The sequence below is a fragment of the Sciurus vulgaris genome (genome assembly GCF_902686455.1).
Source record: "Sciurus vulgaris genome assembly, chromosome: 1".
NCBI lineage: Eukaryota > Metazoa > Chordata > Mammalia > Rodentia > Sciuridae > Sciurus > Sciurus vulgaris.
The window spans coordinates 50750223-50762954 of record NC_136461.1 but is presented as its reverse complement, the minus strand read 5'-3'; the positions used below and the strand labels follow the sequence as shown (position 1 = coordinate 50762954).

At 49.9% G+C, this 12732-nt stretch overlaps 1 protein-coding gene across 7 annotated transcripts in view; it reads left to right on the top strand.

Annotated features, from left to right (window-relative positions):
• Positions 1–12732, top strand: part of KANK4 (KN motif and ankyrin repeat domains 4) — a 77643-nt gene that overhangs the window by 46302 nt on the left and 18609 nt on the right. For 6 of the 7 annotated variants that reach the window (XM_079103645.1, XM_079103649.1, XM_079103648.1 and 3 more), the window contains exons 3-7: positions 961–2877; positions 4092–4203; positions 7181–7399; positions 8931–9018; positions 11293–11512. In XM_079103645.1, the coding sequence (XP_078959771.1) occupies positions 961–2877; positions 4092–4203; positions 7181–7399; positions 8931–9018; positions 11293–11512 (2556 nt within the window). Of the gene's footprint in view, positions 1–960; positions 2878–4091; positions 4204–7180; positions 7400–8930; positions 9019–11292; positions 11513–12732 lie in introns of those variants that run through there. The other variant, XM_079103650.1, reaches the window with a different exon arrangement.

The following is a 12732-nucleotide window of genomic DNA, read 5'->3' as shown; positions in this document are numbered from 1 at the left end:
AAGTCCCTAGGAATCCCAACAGTTGAAGGACTGACTTATTCTTAGCAGCCTCTGTGGGGGCTAGTAGGTGGATGCTGCAAGAAGCCCAATGGCACCTTGGTGTAACAGGGAAAGTTCCCCATAGGGTCCCCCATAGTTCAGGCTGCCCTTAAAAGCCACAGGACCCACACCTCTTGGAAGATATCCACCTTTATCCCTTTTGACATTTGTTGGCCCTTTTCCCTCCCTGCCTTTTTTCCAGCCTATGAAAAATGTGGCATTTCCTTACATGGCATGGTGTTTGAAAGCAGAATTCAGCTATGCATGATCACTTGTTAAACACTAAGCAGTTTTCAGGGGGAAAGAGCATTAGCTATGCATAATCACTTGTTCCAGTTCTCTCTGATCTTTGCATAACTGGAGACTCAGGCACGTGAGGAAGCTTCAATAACATAGAGGGCATAACTCATTGACACCTCTGGTGTAGATTTACTTGTATCTATGTCAGTAATGCAAGTTTCTTTTTTAATGCTGAGAAAATTGTGTATCTCATCCTTCAAAACCTTGCATATCCATAATTGCCAATTAGTCCCCCTGATTCGCCAATTCCTAGGCACTTCGGTCCAGTAGTTACAACTCAAACCCAGAAAAAAAGTGTGAGATAATTTCGTTGTGCTGGTCTGCAGGCAGATTCCACAGCAGCATCTGAGATGACATACTGCAAATTAGAAATCATTCCCTGTACCTGTTCCCTTGAAGGCACTAGCTAAATACACATTGCTTTAATAAGATGATTTCCCAGTATAGCCAAAAAGACTGTGTGAGCTTCTCAGCACAATTTAGCGTCTAGAACATTTGGGAGACATCTCACGTGACAGTGTCAAGTCAAAATCACAGATATTCAGCTTCATCACCCTGTAAATCTTGTTAACTTTGTGCTTTCCCCCCCCCCCCCCGCCCCGCATGTCTTATGTCTCCCAGCCAACGACCAGATCTCCCAGGGGGATGAAGAGAAAGACCCTCCAAAGAGCCATCCTTACTCTGTGGAGACCCCATATGGCTTTCATTTAGACCTGGACTTCCTTAAATATGTGGACGATATTGAGAAGGGGAACACCATCAAAAGGATTCCTATCCACCGAAGAGCCAAGCAGGCCAAGTTTAGCACGTTGCCCCGAAATTTCAGCCTTCCTGACAGTGGGACTCGCCCCCATGCTGCTTTCCCCCAGCAAAACTGGTCCCCCGCGATGCCAAGGAAGGTGTTGCTCAGGACGCAGGAGCAAACCCAGTCACTGGCGCTGGGTGATCCGCCCCATGCCTCTGCCAGCGGGGGCGAGGTGAGCTATCACAGGAAGGCGCTGTTGGCGGAGGCCTCCAGGCAGTTGGAGGCTGCTGCTCCAGAGGAAGCTGAGCTCACCTCTGGGAGTGGGCGGCCCCAGCTTTTGAGAGCATCCAGCATGCCAGCCACTCTGCTGCAAAACAGGGCCTCGGAGGAGCCAAGCCTAAGCGCGGGTCCCCCAGCACCTCCTGCCTTCCCTCCTCTTCAGGGAGACGACAATGTCTGGGATGGCACCTTTGGGCCGGCGGAAGGATTTGCAGGTTTTCACAGCTCCAGCCCACGAGCATCAGCCCAACTGACAGTCAGGGAGTTGGGAGACCTGGCGCCAGGGATTCCAGAGCTAGTCCAGGAGGGGGCTGAGCCTGCAGCGGGTGAAGCGAAGGCTCCAAATCACCTGTTTCTCCCAGGTCCTCCTTCCTCATTCCAGAATGCACTTGTAGTTGTAGAGGATGTGGAAGACAAACCCCAAACCAGAGATGCGGAGGTGGTGCTCACACCTGGCTCCTCAACCCCCAGCCCTCCGCCTCTGCCATCTCCCATCCCTGAGAATGAGCTCCCTCTGGAGGAAATCGAGCTCAACATCAGTGAGATCCCACCTCCGCCGCCCATCGAGTTGGACGTGAGAAGCATCGGCATCAGGGTAACTGAGGAAAGCCTGGGCCTTGCCCTGGCCGACCCCAACAGCATCTCCGACTTGAAGCAGCAGGTCTCAGCCCTTGAGGGTGAATTGTCTGGAAGAACCAAGGAACTGACCCAGGTCAGAGCTGCCCTTCAGCAGCAGGAAGAGGAAATCAAGACCAGGGAGCAGAGGATTCGAGAGCTAGAGTGCACTGTAGCCCGATTAGAAGAAAAGCTTAGCCAAGAGATGTCCAGAGATGCCCAGGGCCAGACTGATGCCATGGTGAACACTGACCCTCCCCGTGGGCTCTTCCCAGGGGAATCATGTGACAAGAGCATCGGGGTCAACCTTCTGAGCATCACAGACTCTGAAAACCGGGGGACCAGGAGAGAGGCGAATGGCTTCCTATGGGAGCAAAATAGTCACAGTCAAGGGGGTCAGAGACTGGCAGCACCTGCACTACCACCCCAGCTCTCACTGCCACAGGGACCCGAGAAGGTCCTTGCCTCCCCTTTACATTGCTCTCTCTCCACTGAACTCAGGATTGAAGAAGCAGGCTCTGAGCAGGAGGGAGGCCCACAGGCAGGAGCCGAGGGCCTGGCCAGGGCAGCAGGAGGTTCTTCATGGAGCAGTGACAGAGAGGCTGCCCCAGGGGCCAGGGAGGAGCTCCCAGGGAAGGAGCGCTCAGGAAGGCCCCCAAGCTCACCAACAGATGCCACCATCGGGCAATATGTGAAGAAGATCCAGGAGCTCCTGCAGGAGCAGTGGAGCTGCCTGGAGCATGGGTACCCAGAGCTGGCCAGCGCCATCAAGCAGCCTGCCTCCAAGCTCAGCAGCATCCAGAGCCAGCTGCTCAGCTCCCTCAACCAGCTGCTCTCTGCCTACTCAGCCCAGGCTCCACCGCAGGGGCCTGCAGCCTCACCCTCCTCCCCTCCAACCGGTAAATACTGGTGCCCAAGGCAGGGAACCTTTTCTTCTTTATGTGACAAATCCAAGGGAAAAGGGATTTTGGTTACCTGAGTCTGTTTTTAAAAAGATTTTTAGCACCTCCAGGAACCTAGTGGAATAAAAAACTGACCTGTGTAACCATGGGGCCATACCTCCACTCTTGTCTTGCCACACACCACATACAGCTGTACAGACAGTGCCAGCCACAAAGATGCCAGCCAGGGAGGGCAAATAGGAGTTGAAATCCAGCCCACGCTCCCTTTCCCAAGCCATGTGCCTGCAGCACCGAGCTACCCAGAGGGGCCTGCTCAGTGCATCACACAAAGGCCAAGTCTAGGCCTAGGGCCGTCCTGCCCCATGTGCTCCCCTCCGCTTCCCTGCCCGCTTCCTGGGCTCTGCATTCCTGCCGCTCCTCCCGGTCCTCCCACATCAGAGGTTTTCTCTAGCCTGGCTTTGGATGAACATCATACAGAGATGGGGATGGTTCACCGAGTATTTCCTGTGTGTGTGCGTGGGGCGGCGGGGAGGGGGAGATGCTCACATGGGCCAGAGTAGATCTGCCTCTCCTGACAGACCACACGCGCTTCACTCTTGAGGAAAGGGGAGCCATGCCATGCTTTGCTTAGTGCGCAGCATGCAAGTCTGCTTCCTGCCACAGGTCAAGTTGGCTGCTGTCTCATTTTGGCATTATCTTGTCTTGTCCCTTGGGAAATGCCTCCCACGCCACTGAGCACAGCATGGGGTTGAGCCCTTGCTCATGTGTCTGTCATGAATCCAGTGTCATCACTACCCCCACAAGTGTCAACATGCACATGAGCCAGAAAGGACTGCTGTGATGCTCTTGAGCAGAGATGGGTGCTGAACCACGAGTCCAGAGACCTGAGTTCTACCCTGCTCTGCCATTCCCCAAGGAAGCCTGAGTCTCAGATTTCCTAGCCACAAGATAGGACAACGTGGTGCCCTGAGAGAATGCTCCCGTCACTCTACTCTCATCCACACAGAGGGACATCATGAGCAGGGACCATTCTACTGACAAGTCACCAGAAAGCCAGACTTCCCGCCCAAAGCCCCCAAAACATTTGATTTGCGTTATTGGGTCTTTCTTTCTGCCTTTTCACACACCTGCAATCTGTATCCCCTTAAAGGAAAAAGCCCTGGTTTGGCTACTCCAAGATCATTCTAACCTGTGATGTTGTATCTACCTAGAGATCTCCCCGCCGACCAGCCTTAAATCCATAATGAAAAAGAAAGACTATGGCTTCCGTGCAGGAGGTAATGGGACCAAAAAGAACCTTCAGTTTGTTGGGGTTAACGGTGGGTAAGCATCGCCTGTGAAGCTCGGACTGCCTTCCCTGCCACCTTTCCTGCTCTTGTCCTCCGTGCTCTCTTTTCTAGGGGGAAGCATCTGGTTTTTGTTCTTCTGCAAGGGAATTAATCCCCAAGGTCCTTTAAAGCTCCATGTTGGGTTTGCACATGTTTGGCTCCTTGCCAGATGTGCTGGTTTGTTGGAACCTCTGCTTTTAATATATCTTGGCTTTGGTCTCTCCCAGGGCCAGGACTCTGGGTGGTTTATGGGAGTGTGGGGGTATGAGGGCCCTTTGAGGAAGGTCTTTAACCTGAACCATGACACTGAGACTAGTACAACTGTATCAGTTTAAAATTTCTCTCCTTCCTGCAAACCAAACCCAAGTTTGAGGGAATGAAGAAAAAGAACCAGTCTGTTGATATAGAACATGAACCAAGCCTTTTGTAGTCTAGGAACTTGAATACTGAATTTAGAATACGGTCATACAGCTGGGCAAGGTGGCACACACCTATAAACCCAATGACTCATGAGGCTGAAGCAGGAGGATTGCAAGTTTGAGGCCAGCCTCAGCATCTTAGTGAGACCCTCAGCAACTTAGTGAGACCCTGTCTTAAAATAAAGATTTTTTTTTAAAGAACTGGGGATATAGCTCAGTGGTATATCCACTGGATTCATTCCCCAGTGCCAAAAGGAAGGAAGAAGGAAGTTACAGTCACATGTCACCTAACAACTGGGGATACTGCTGAGAAATGCAGCATTAGGTGGCTTTTGTCACTATGGGACATCACAAAGTGCTTACACAAACCAAGACATCTATGATGTCACGAAGCACTTGACTGTATTTCCTAAACCTCTCATTCTGTGTTTATTAAATGCCAATAATATGCTAGGTGGTGGGGAAATAAAAAGCCAAGTAGATCATGGACCCTTCCCTTAGCTCACAGATAAGGCAAGAAGCAAGGAGGAAATGCTGATGTGCCAAGTTCTACCAGACAGGGAAGCACCGGGCACTCTGGAAGCCCAGCAGGTGGTGCCGCAGGAGACTGCCCAGAAGAAAGGGGGTCCCTGCAAATTTAAGTCACACAGAACACTAGATGCAGACAGGGGCGACATCGTTGCAGTTTCTGTGAGGGAAATGTCGGAAATGACGAAATGGGGTGTCCGGGGATTGCCGCTCCCACTTCCCCTGGTGTGCGGCCCTCTGGCCCTTGAAGAAACCATTTTGTTTTGAGCTTTCACATTTCACGTGCAGTGGGGAGGCTCGGCCTAATCTCCAAGCCTAATGTAGGTCGCACTGCTCCCCAGCTCAGACGCCCCCACAGTCCCCTGTGTGCCCAAACCTGGAAGAACCAGATCATGGTTCGTCCTTCCTCGTCCACCCCAGCTCCTGCCCTCCCTCCCTCCAACATGCCGAGCTCGGGCCCATCTCAGGGCCCTGGTGTTTGCTTCCCCTGCTTAGACTGAACCCCTTCTGGGGTGGGGAGCATAAAAAAATCCTGATCCCCATCCTGAAGACGCTGGTTTAATTAGTCTGGGAGACAGGCTACGTACTGGGAACGCTAAGACCCACCAAGTGTTCTCTTGTGCAGCCCCGATTAAGAACCATGCTCTAATTGAAATAGCTCTCCCCCATCACTAGCCCATGACCCTTGTAAACATTATGCATTATTCTTATCACTTTCTGAATGTAATATTTGTTGCATATCTATATCTGCCTCTCCCTACTAGCATATAAGCTCCCCTAAGGCAGGGGCTTTGGTATAAGCTGTTAGAACACTCCCTAGCACACAGTAGGTGCTTGATAAATTTCTTCCAGGTAAAAATTTTATTTGAATTTGTTTTGTTTTGTTTTGTTTTGTTTTGTTTAATGTGGTACTGGGGATCAAAACTCCGGGACTTTGCACATACTAAGCAAGTGCTCTGGCACTGAGTGACACTTCTAGCCCTAGGTAGAGTTTTTATGGAAGCGATTCTAAGATGAGCACAGCTTAGTAAATATATTATGTCCCCCACTTTCTTTATCACAAAAGAAAACTGTTATTCCAAACACAATAGGGGAAGAAATATCTGGGAATTAAGCAAGATAGATTGCAGGCATACCAGGGAGCCTGCTGGGTTTGCAAATCCAATGAGCACAGCGTCCTTACGTAGAAGTTGTAGAAGTTGCTGATAGAAAAAGGACCTTACGGGGTTCAGCAGCAGTCATGGTCACTGGTCCCTGTGGCTCTGTGCAGTGTCCTCAAAACCCAGATCTTAATACCAGCATCCTCCATTGGGATCTCAGTAAATCTTCCAGTACTTTGCCCTCTGGTCTCTGACTGTGACAGCTCAATAGGATCTTTTATAGCTGAATATAGGGTCACTGCTAGGAATGAGGCCACAAGTCAAGTGGCCTGAGACCTCACTTTTACTGTTCCAAGTTGTAGTTCCAACAGGCTTCAGGTGAGAAAGGCAGATGCTGTGTTTGAGTATCTCAGAGTCCTGCTGGGAGCAGGTGCGAATGAGCTCACCCCTTATCAGGTGTCCCCTGGGCTGGAGGAGAAGAGCTGCAGGAGGTCTCCCTGCCACCTGGGGATGTGTAGACTTGTCAGGCAATTCAGGGAACTCAGGGTGGAGGTGGTGGGTGCTAGCCGAGGCTTGGGCTCCTCTCTGGATCTAACATTAGGATTCCAGAAGTAAATGCCTTGTGAGAACCTTGGGTTGCCTGTCTGGATCATCCAAATCATCAGCCAATTCAGGGACAGGGTGTTCGTGTGTTCGCAACAAAGAGCACACATGATCTTTTCTTCACAAATGGCATCCAGCATCAGAGCCAGAGCTCTTTTCTGCCTGTGTCCCTGACTGTAGGGTTCCTGGGAGCCTCTTTATCCTGGCCTACAGGATGTGGTTAGCAACCTGGGGAGTGTTGCCCAAGACCCACCTTGTTCTCCTCGGTGTTGATAGCCCTGGGCAGGTAGGACGGGACGAATGAGCTCTTCTCCTTCCCCAGCTACGAGACCACTTCCAGCGAGGAGACCAGTGGTGAGGACAGCTCTCCCGAAGACTTGTCTGACAGCGAGGCTGAGAAGAAATGTGATGGCCCAGAACACCAGCGGGGCAAAGATGCCCACCCCAGCTGCGAGGTCGGACAGGCTGTCCCCGAAGGCACTGACAGCGCAGGCCCGGAAAGTGGGTCTGGGGAAGAAGCCCCCCATCCCAAGGCTGAGAGGTAAGTCAGATGGGTGCAGATGGGGCACCGGATCCTCTGGTGAGGGACAAGGGCACACACCCACCCCTCCATCCAGAAATCTGTTCATTCATGGATACACCCATTCACAGTGCTTGCTGAGTTTCTGTTCCATGCTGGGCTCTGGTCATTGGCTGAACTAAACCGATATGACTCCTGGGATATACTGTCATAGCCAGAGCTTGTGGATAAAGCCAGCATTTACCTAGCACTGGAAATGTGATGGATGTACAAATATTATTTTATACAGTCCTTTCAACAATCCTGCAAGATAGAAATTACTAGAATCCCCACTTTACAGATGTGGAGATGGAGGTTGAGGGAAGGGAAGTGATGTTGCTAGCAGAGCAGTTTGGACGGAGGGTCTTCTGTTTCTGACCCATACACTCTCTGCCTCTCCCACTGGCCATGTTGACACAGCCTTGTCCCTTAAATTGATGGGAGGCACGTGGTATGATGGAGTACTGTCCTTGGAGTTGGACGCACTTTGGGTCAAGGCCTTCCTCTGCCACAGAATAACTTTAGACAAGACCTTAAGCTGTGGTCACCTTCCTTTCCTTACCTGAAAAAATGTGGATAATGGCGACCCATTAGATTCGATCTGAGGATTGTGTGAGAAAAAGCAGTAACATGCCTCATACGGTTCCTACCACATGGCAGGTTCCCAATAAAAGTAGCAATAGACGGGTCAGGACCATTATCGTCACCATCACCGCCCCCAGCCTGCTGCTGGAGGAGTGAAGAGCAGCAACAAGAGCTGTTCGTGGCGCCGATCCTGATAAGACCATGCTGAGCAAGCCGGGCATGGTGGTGCACGCCTGCAGTCCCTGCTACTCGGTAGGCTGAGGCAGGAGGATCTCAAGTTCCAGGCCAACCTGGGCAACTTAGCCAGACCTTGTCTCTCAAAAAGTGAAAATGTCTGGGGTTGGAGTTTGATGGCAGCATGCCCCTGGGTTCGATTCCCAGAGCTCCAAAAAAAATAAAAATAAAAATAAAAGTGCTGAGTGACAGACCAGTGCCCTTAAATCCCACTGAGGCCTCTGTGTTGCTGTGGTACCCAGTGTTGATGCTTCTCATTTTATGAACTCTTAGCACTTCCTGGAAGAATGGCCTGAAGAAATTTGCTAGTATGTGTTGGGTTCTTTGGATTTCTTTTCTAGTCACCCAGGAAGAAAAATTTTATCCAAAGTCCAGAAAAGCAGCCCTCCACCCTCCCAGTGTGTCAGGCCTTGTGGCTGAGCCCACCATCTCGGCACCTTTGGTTTATTTGTTCCACCAACAGCAGGATGAAGAGGCAGTGTGTGTGCCCTTCAGAAGAGCCCCAAAGCCGAGCTGCATCAGCAGGATGCTGCCCTCGCCCCAGACTTCCGAGGAATGTTCCTTAACCTGGGGAAGCTGCCCAGTTTGGGTGTTTGGGCTGCTGAGAAGTGAAAGAGGAAAGTGAGAGCCATTTATATCAACATGGAGAATGATTGCATAAATGTGTGTTTGTGTGTATATTTGTTTTCTTTAGATATAAACCCTCAGAAGAATTTCTTAATGCATGCAGAGCACTGAGCCAACATCTGCCGGAAACTGGGACCACCACCGACCAGCACTTGGTACTCTGATTTCATTGTCATGTAAAATTTCCCACCAGGGTGACTTTGGCCCCTTGTCCCATGCCATGGTGTGACGGTGCACACAGGAGTCCCTCTCCTCAGGGAAGTCTGTCATTTACCCAAATGCTGCCACCTAAATGATAGATTATGCTCAGGAAGTGGAAGGATCAATCCACACAAGGAAGCAGTCCAGGGGCTCAGAGGCATTTACCAAGCGAGATTAGGCATCGCTCCACCTGAGTATCTGTCACCAAATGGTTTGTGACTGAGACTAAAAACTACCCTGCAGTTGGAGAAAGGTATGGGTGGAGTGGAAAGAGCACATGGAATGGGAACGGTGGGTTCTAGTCTCAGATCCTCACCCCACGGGGTGAGTCAGTTCAAAGCTCAGGGCCTGCCTTCTCATCAACAGAACAAAGGCATGGGCAGCATGTGCCTACCCGCTCAAGCCCTGACACTTAATTCCATAGTCATTACTGCTTTTCTTAAAGTGTCCCTATGGGTCAAGAGACCAAAAGCAAGAAAATCCATCGGTTTGCTCCTTTCTGCCTTCATGGCCAATGGAGATTTGAACATGCAGTGATTGGGACCTCCTTTTAATCAAGAGCTACTGGCATAGGCACATTTCCCACCCTAGGAGAGAGCTGTCAGATCCAAAGTGGAACAACCTATAAGCATTTTTAAAACCTATTTTGCCGTCCTCTGCAGAAGAACCCAAAGAGTAATAATGATCAGTTCAGCAGAGTTTATTACTTGGCCAGACCATTTTCATTATTTTATCTTAGCTGATTTGGCAAATGGCAATTCCCAGATTTAAAGAAGCAGTGTGCTGTGTGGATGTTAATTGAAACTCTATTTCTTGTTCTTAAACAAATTATAGAACCCTGTCTTCATTTAAAATCCACCACTATGCTCCTTCATAATAGGATATCTCTCCAGATTTTTTTGAAAGTTCCTTGGGTGAAGGAGATATTCGTCTCCAAGACCTAAAACAAAAAGAGGGAGAAAGAGAGAGAAGAGAGAGAGAGAGAGAGAGAGAGAGAGAGAGAGAGAGAGAGAGAGAGAGAAGACAGACAGAGACAGAGAGAGATATTGACTCTGATATGTAAAAGTCTTTTGGCCACAAGTGATTTCATTGTTTCTGATCAGGAAAAGAAAGTGATCAGAGGCCATGTATGTGCAAGCCCAAATCCACACCCACGTTAGGATCTAAGCATGAATGTTCCCAGGTGCCCCCTCCTTGTCCCTGCCTGAGAGACAAAGCAGGCTGTGCAAGGACCCCACTCTGCAGTGACTTGGCAATAAGGGAGCAAGCCCAGTTTCCATTTCTTCTTTGTAATAGGACAAGTAGGGTTCAAAAAAGTTATATACTTCCAAGGTCACAAGTTGAGACAGCACTCAAACCTGATCTCACTGATTTAGTGACTCTAAACCCAGCAATCTTTCCAGAATGAGCTCCTGCATAACAACCACATTCATAACAACCACACCCCAATACCTTCCCCTCTCCCCTTTAGGTAAATAATCTAAACTTGTGTCATCTTAACCACTTAAGCACAGAGTTGATGTCACCACTCTGACAGTCTCATGGTCCCAGAGGAGCCCAATTCTACAGAAAGCAGGAGTCTTGTCATAGGTTGTTAAACTTTTCACTCTGAAGGGCCCAACAAGACTTATAGCAAGAACAGGGCTGGAGATGCAGCTCCGTGGTAGGGTGCTTGTCTCAAATGGACAAGGCCCTGGGTTCAAGTCCTAGCACCACAAAAAAGGAAAAGAAAGCCAAGAATCATTCAAGCCCACCTGTTTGGGTTTTCTTTCCAGCATGAATTGCATATGTTTGTCTTTGCTTTCAGCATGCACTCTTCCCAGCTGTCTAATGTTGTGACCCTCCAGCTATGCCTAGTATAAACAGGCAAGAGTCCTAGTGCAATCCCAGGGGAGTCCATGTAGGCTGACTATGTGAGTGTGAAAGAGGGTCTTAGTAATCGTGGGCACACAGGATGTGACCTAAACTAGTTTCAGGCCATCACCTGGGAGAGAGCAATGTCCTCCCAGACTTCCTTGCTACCTCCCATGGGGGGATGATCGTGCAGGTCTCACGTGTTCCTGCATCCCCAGCCTTGCTGTCTGTCCGTCCTCTAAATAAATCACATGCAGAGCTGCAGGGAGGTAAAGGGACAGAGGCAGAAGCATTCAAAGCTGACACGTTCTTGTGTCAAGTTGTACGTCCCAGACCAGGGAACCTCTTGGAATTGGAATCTTTTGGGGTTTCAGAGGCAAAGCTTGAACACCATCAGTCAAGAATGGTTCCGGGTATCCAGCCGGAAGTCATCTAGCCCTGCTGTGGTGGCCGCCTACCTCCTTGGGGTCCAGCCTCACTCCCCACATCTCCTGAAGCTGCTTGTCAACTTGGCTGATCATAACGGGAACACGGCACTCCACTACAGCGTGTCCCACTCCAACTTCTCCATCGTAAAGCTGCTGCTGGACACAGGTCAGCAATGGTCGCATCTGCAGTCTGGATCCCATTCCTTTTTTTTTTTTTTTAAAGAGACAGGATCTCACTATGTTACCTGGCTGGCCTCAAACTTCTGGGCTCAAGCAATCCTCCTCTCTCAGCCTCCTCCTCAGTACCTGTAACCACAGTAAGGGCCATTCTTGTATCATACATCTTTCCAGCAAGGAAATTTATCACTCTTCAGAGTTCCTCCTGTATTCCGGAAACTGGACTACACAAGGTTGCCTAAATCATGTCATTCACTCTTCACAACACACCTGTGATATTATTCTCAATTTGCAGGCTCAGAGAGTTCTAAAACTTGCTCATGTCTCAGTGCTGATAAATGGTAGAGAGATTCTGTATTTGGTCTATTCAACTTCAGAGCTATACCACACCGCCTTAGGAAGGTCACCATTTCTTGTCTTCCTAAGATGCTTTTTAACACAGGTCTTGGCTCCATTGACCAATTGGACTCCTTCATCCTTTGCCTGATAATTATTGGTTCCTTATGTGGTTCATACTGGCTACACCCCAACATGCAAAGAGCAAAGGAAAGCTCAGAAGAGAGGTGCAGATTGTGATTTAATATTGCAGAAGAAGTGAGATACTGTCCAATTCAGGAGCAGGAACGGTGCCCTGAAGCAGATGGGGTTCCACAGGGAGAAATGTTCCAGGTGAGGAGAACACCATAAGAGGGTAAGAGAGGAAGAGATGCCTAGAGACCAGAGGGCTTGTGGTTTGGACCAGATATGAACAAAGGTTGGGAAGATAAATTGGAGCCGTGTATATGGAGGACCTTGTGGGGAACTCCATCCCAGGGTCGTCCTCTAAGAAGTGTAATTTGGTGGTAGGAGCAGGTTAGTGGAGGAAGCAGGGGAGGAGGTGGCAGGCTAGACGGGAGCCCACTGCAGGGGTAGTGACTGGAGAGTTAATGACCACCTGGCTGTGATGGGCAAGGGGAGCAGAGTTCTCTGTCAAGCTTGGATGGCTGAGAAGATGATGGTGCTGTAAACGGGGAAGGAGCTAGTCTGGGGAAAACAGAAAGGATCATTCACTTGGAGGCAGATTTTAAGTTTCCGGTGGGTCATCCAGGCGGAAGTGTCCAGAAGGCTATTGAGAATTCCAGATCCAAAATCCACAGGTAAGAGACTCTGGGGAGGGACCAGCTAGAGCAGAAGCACTGGAGGCCTTGGGGAGAACTGGCTCCAGGAGCT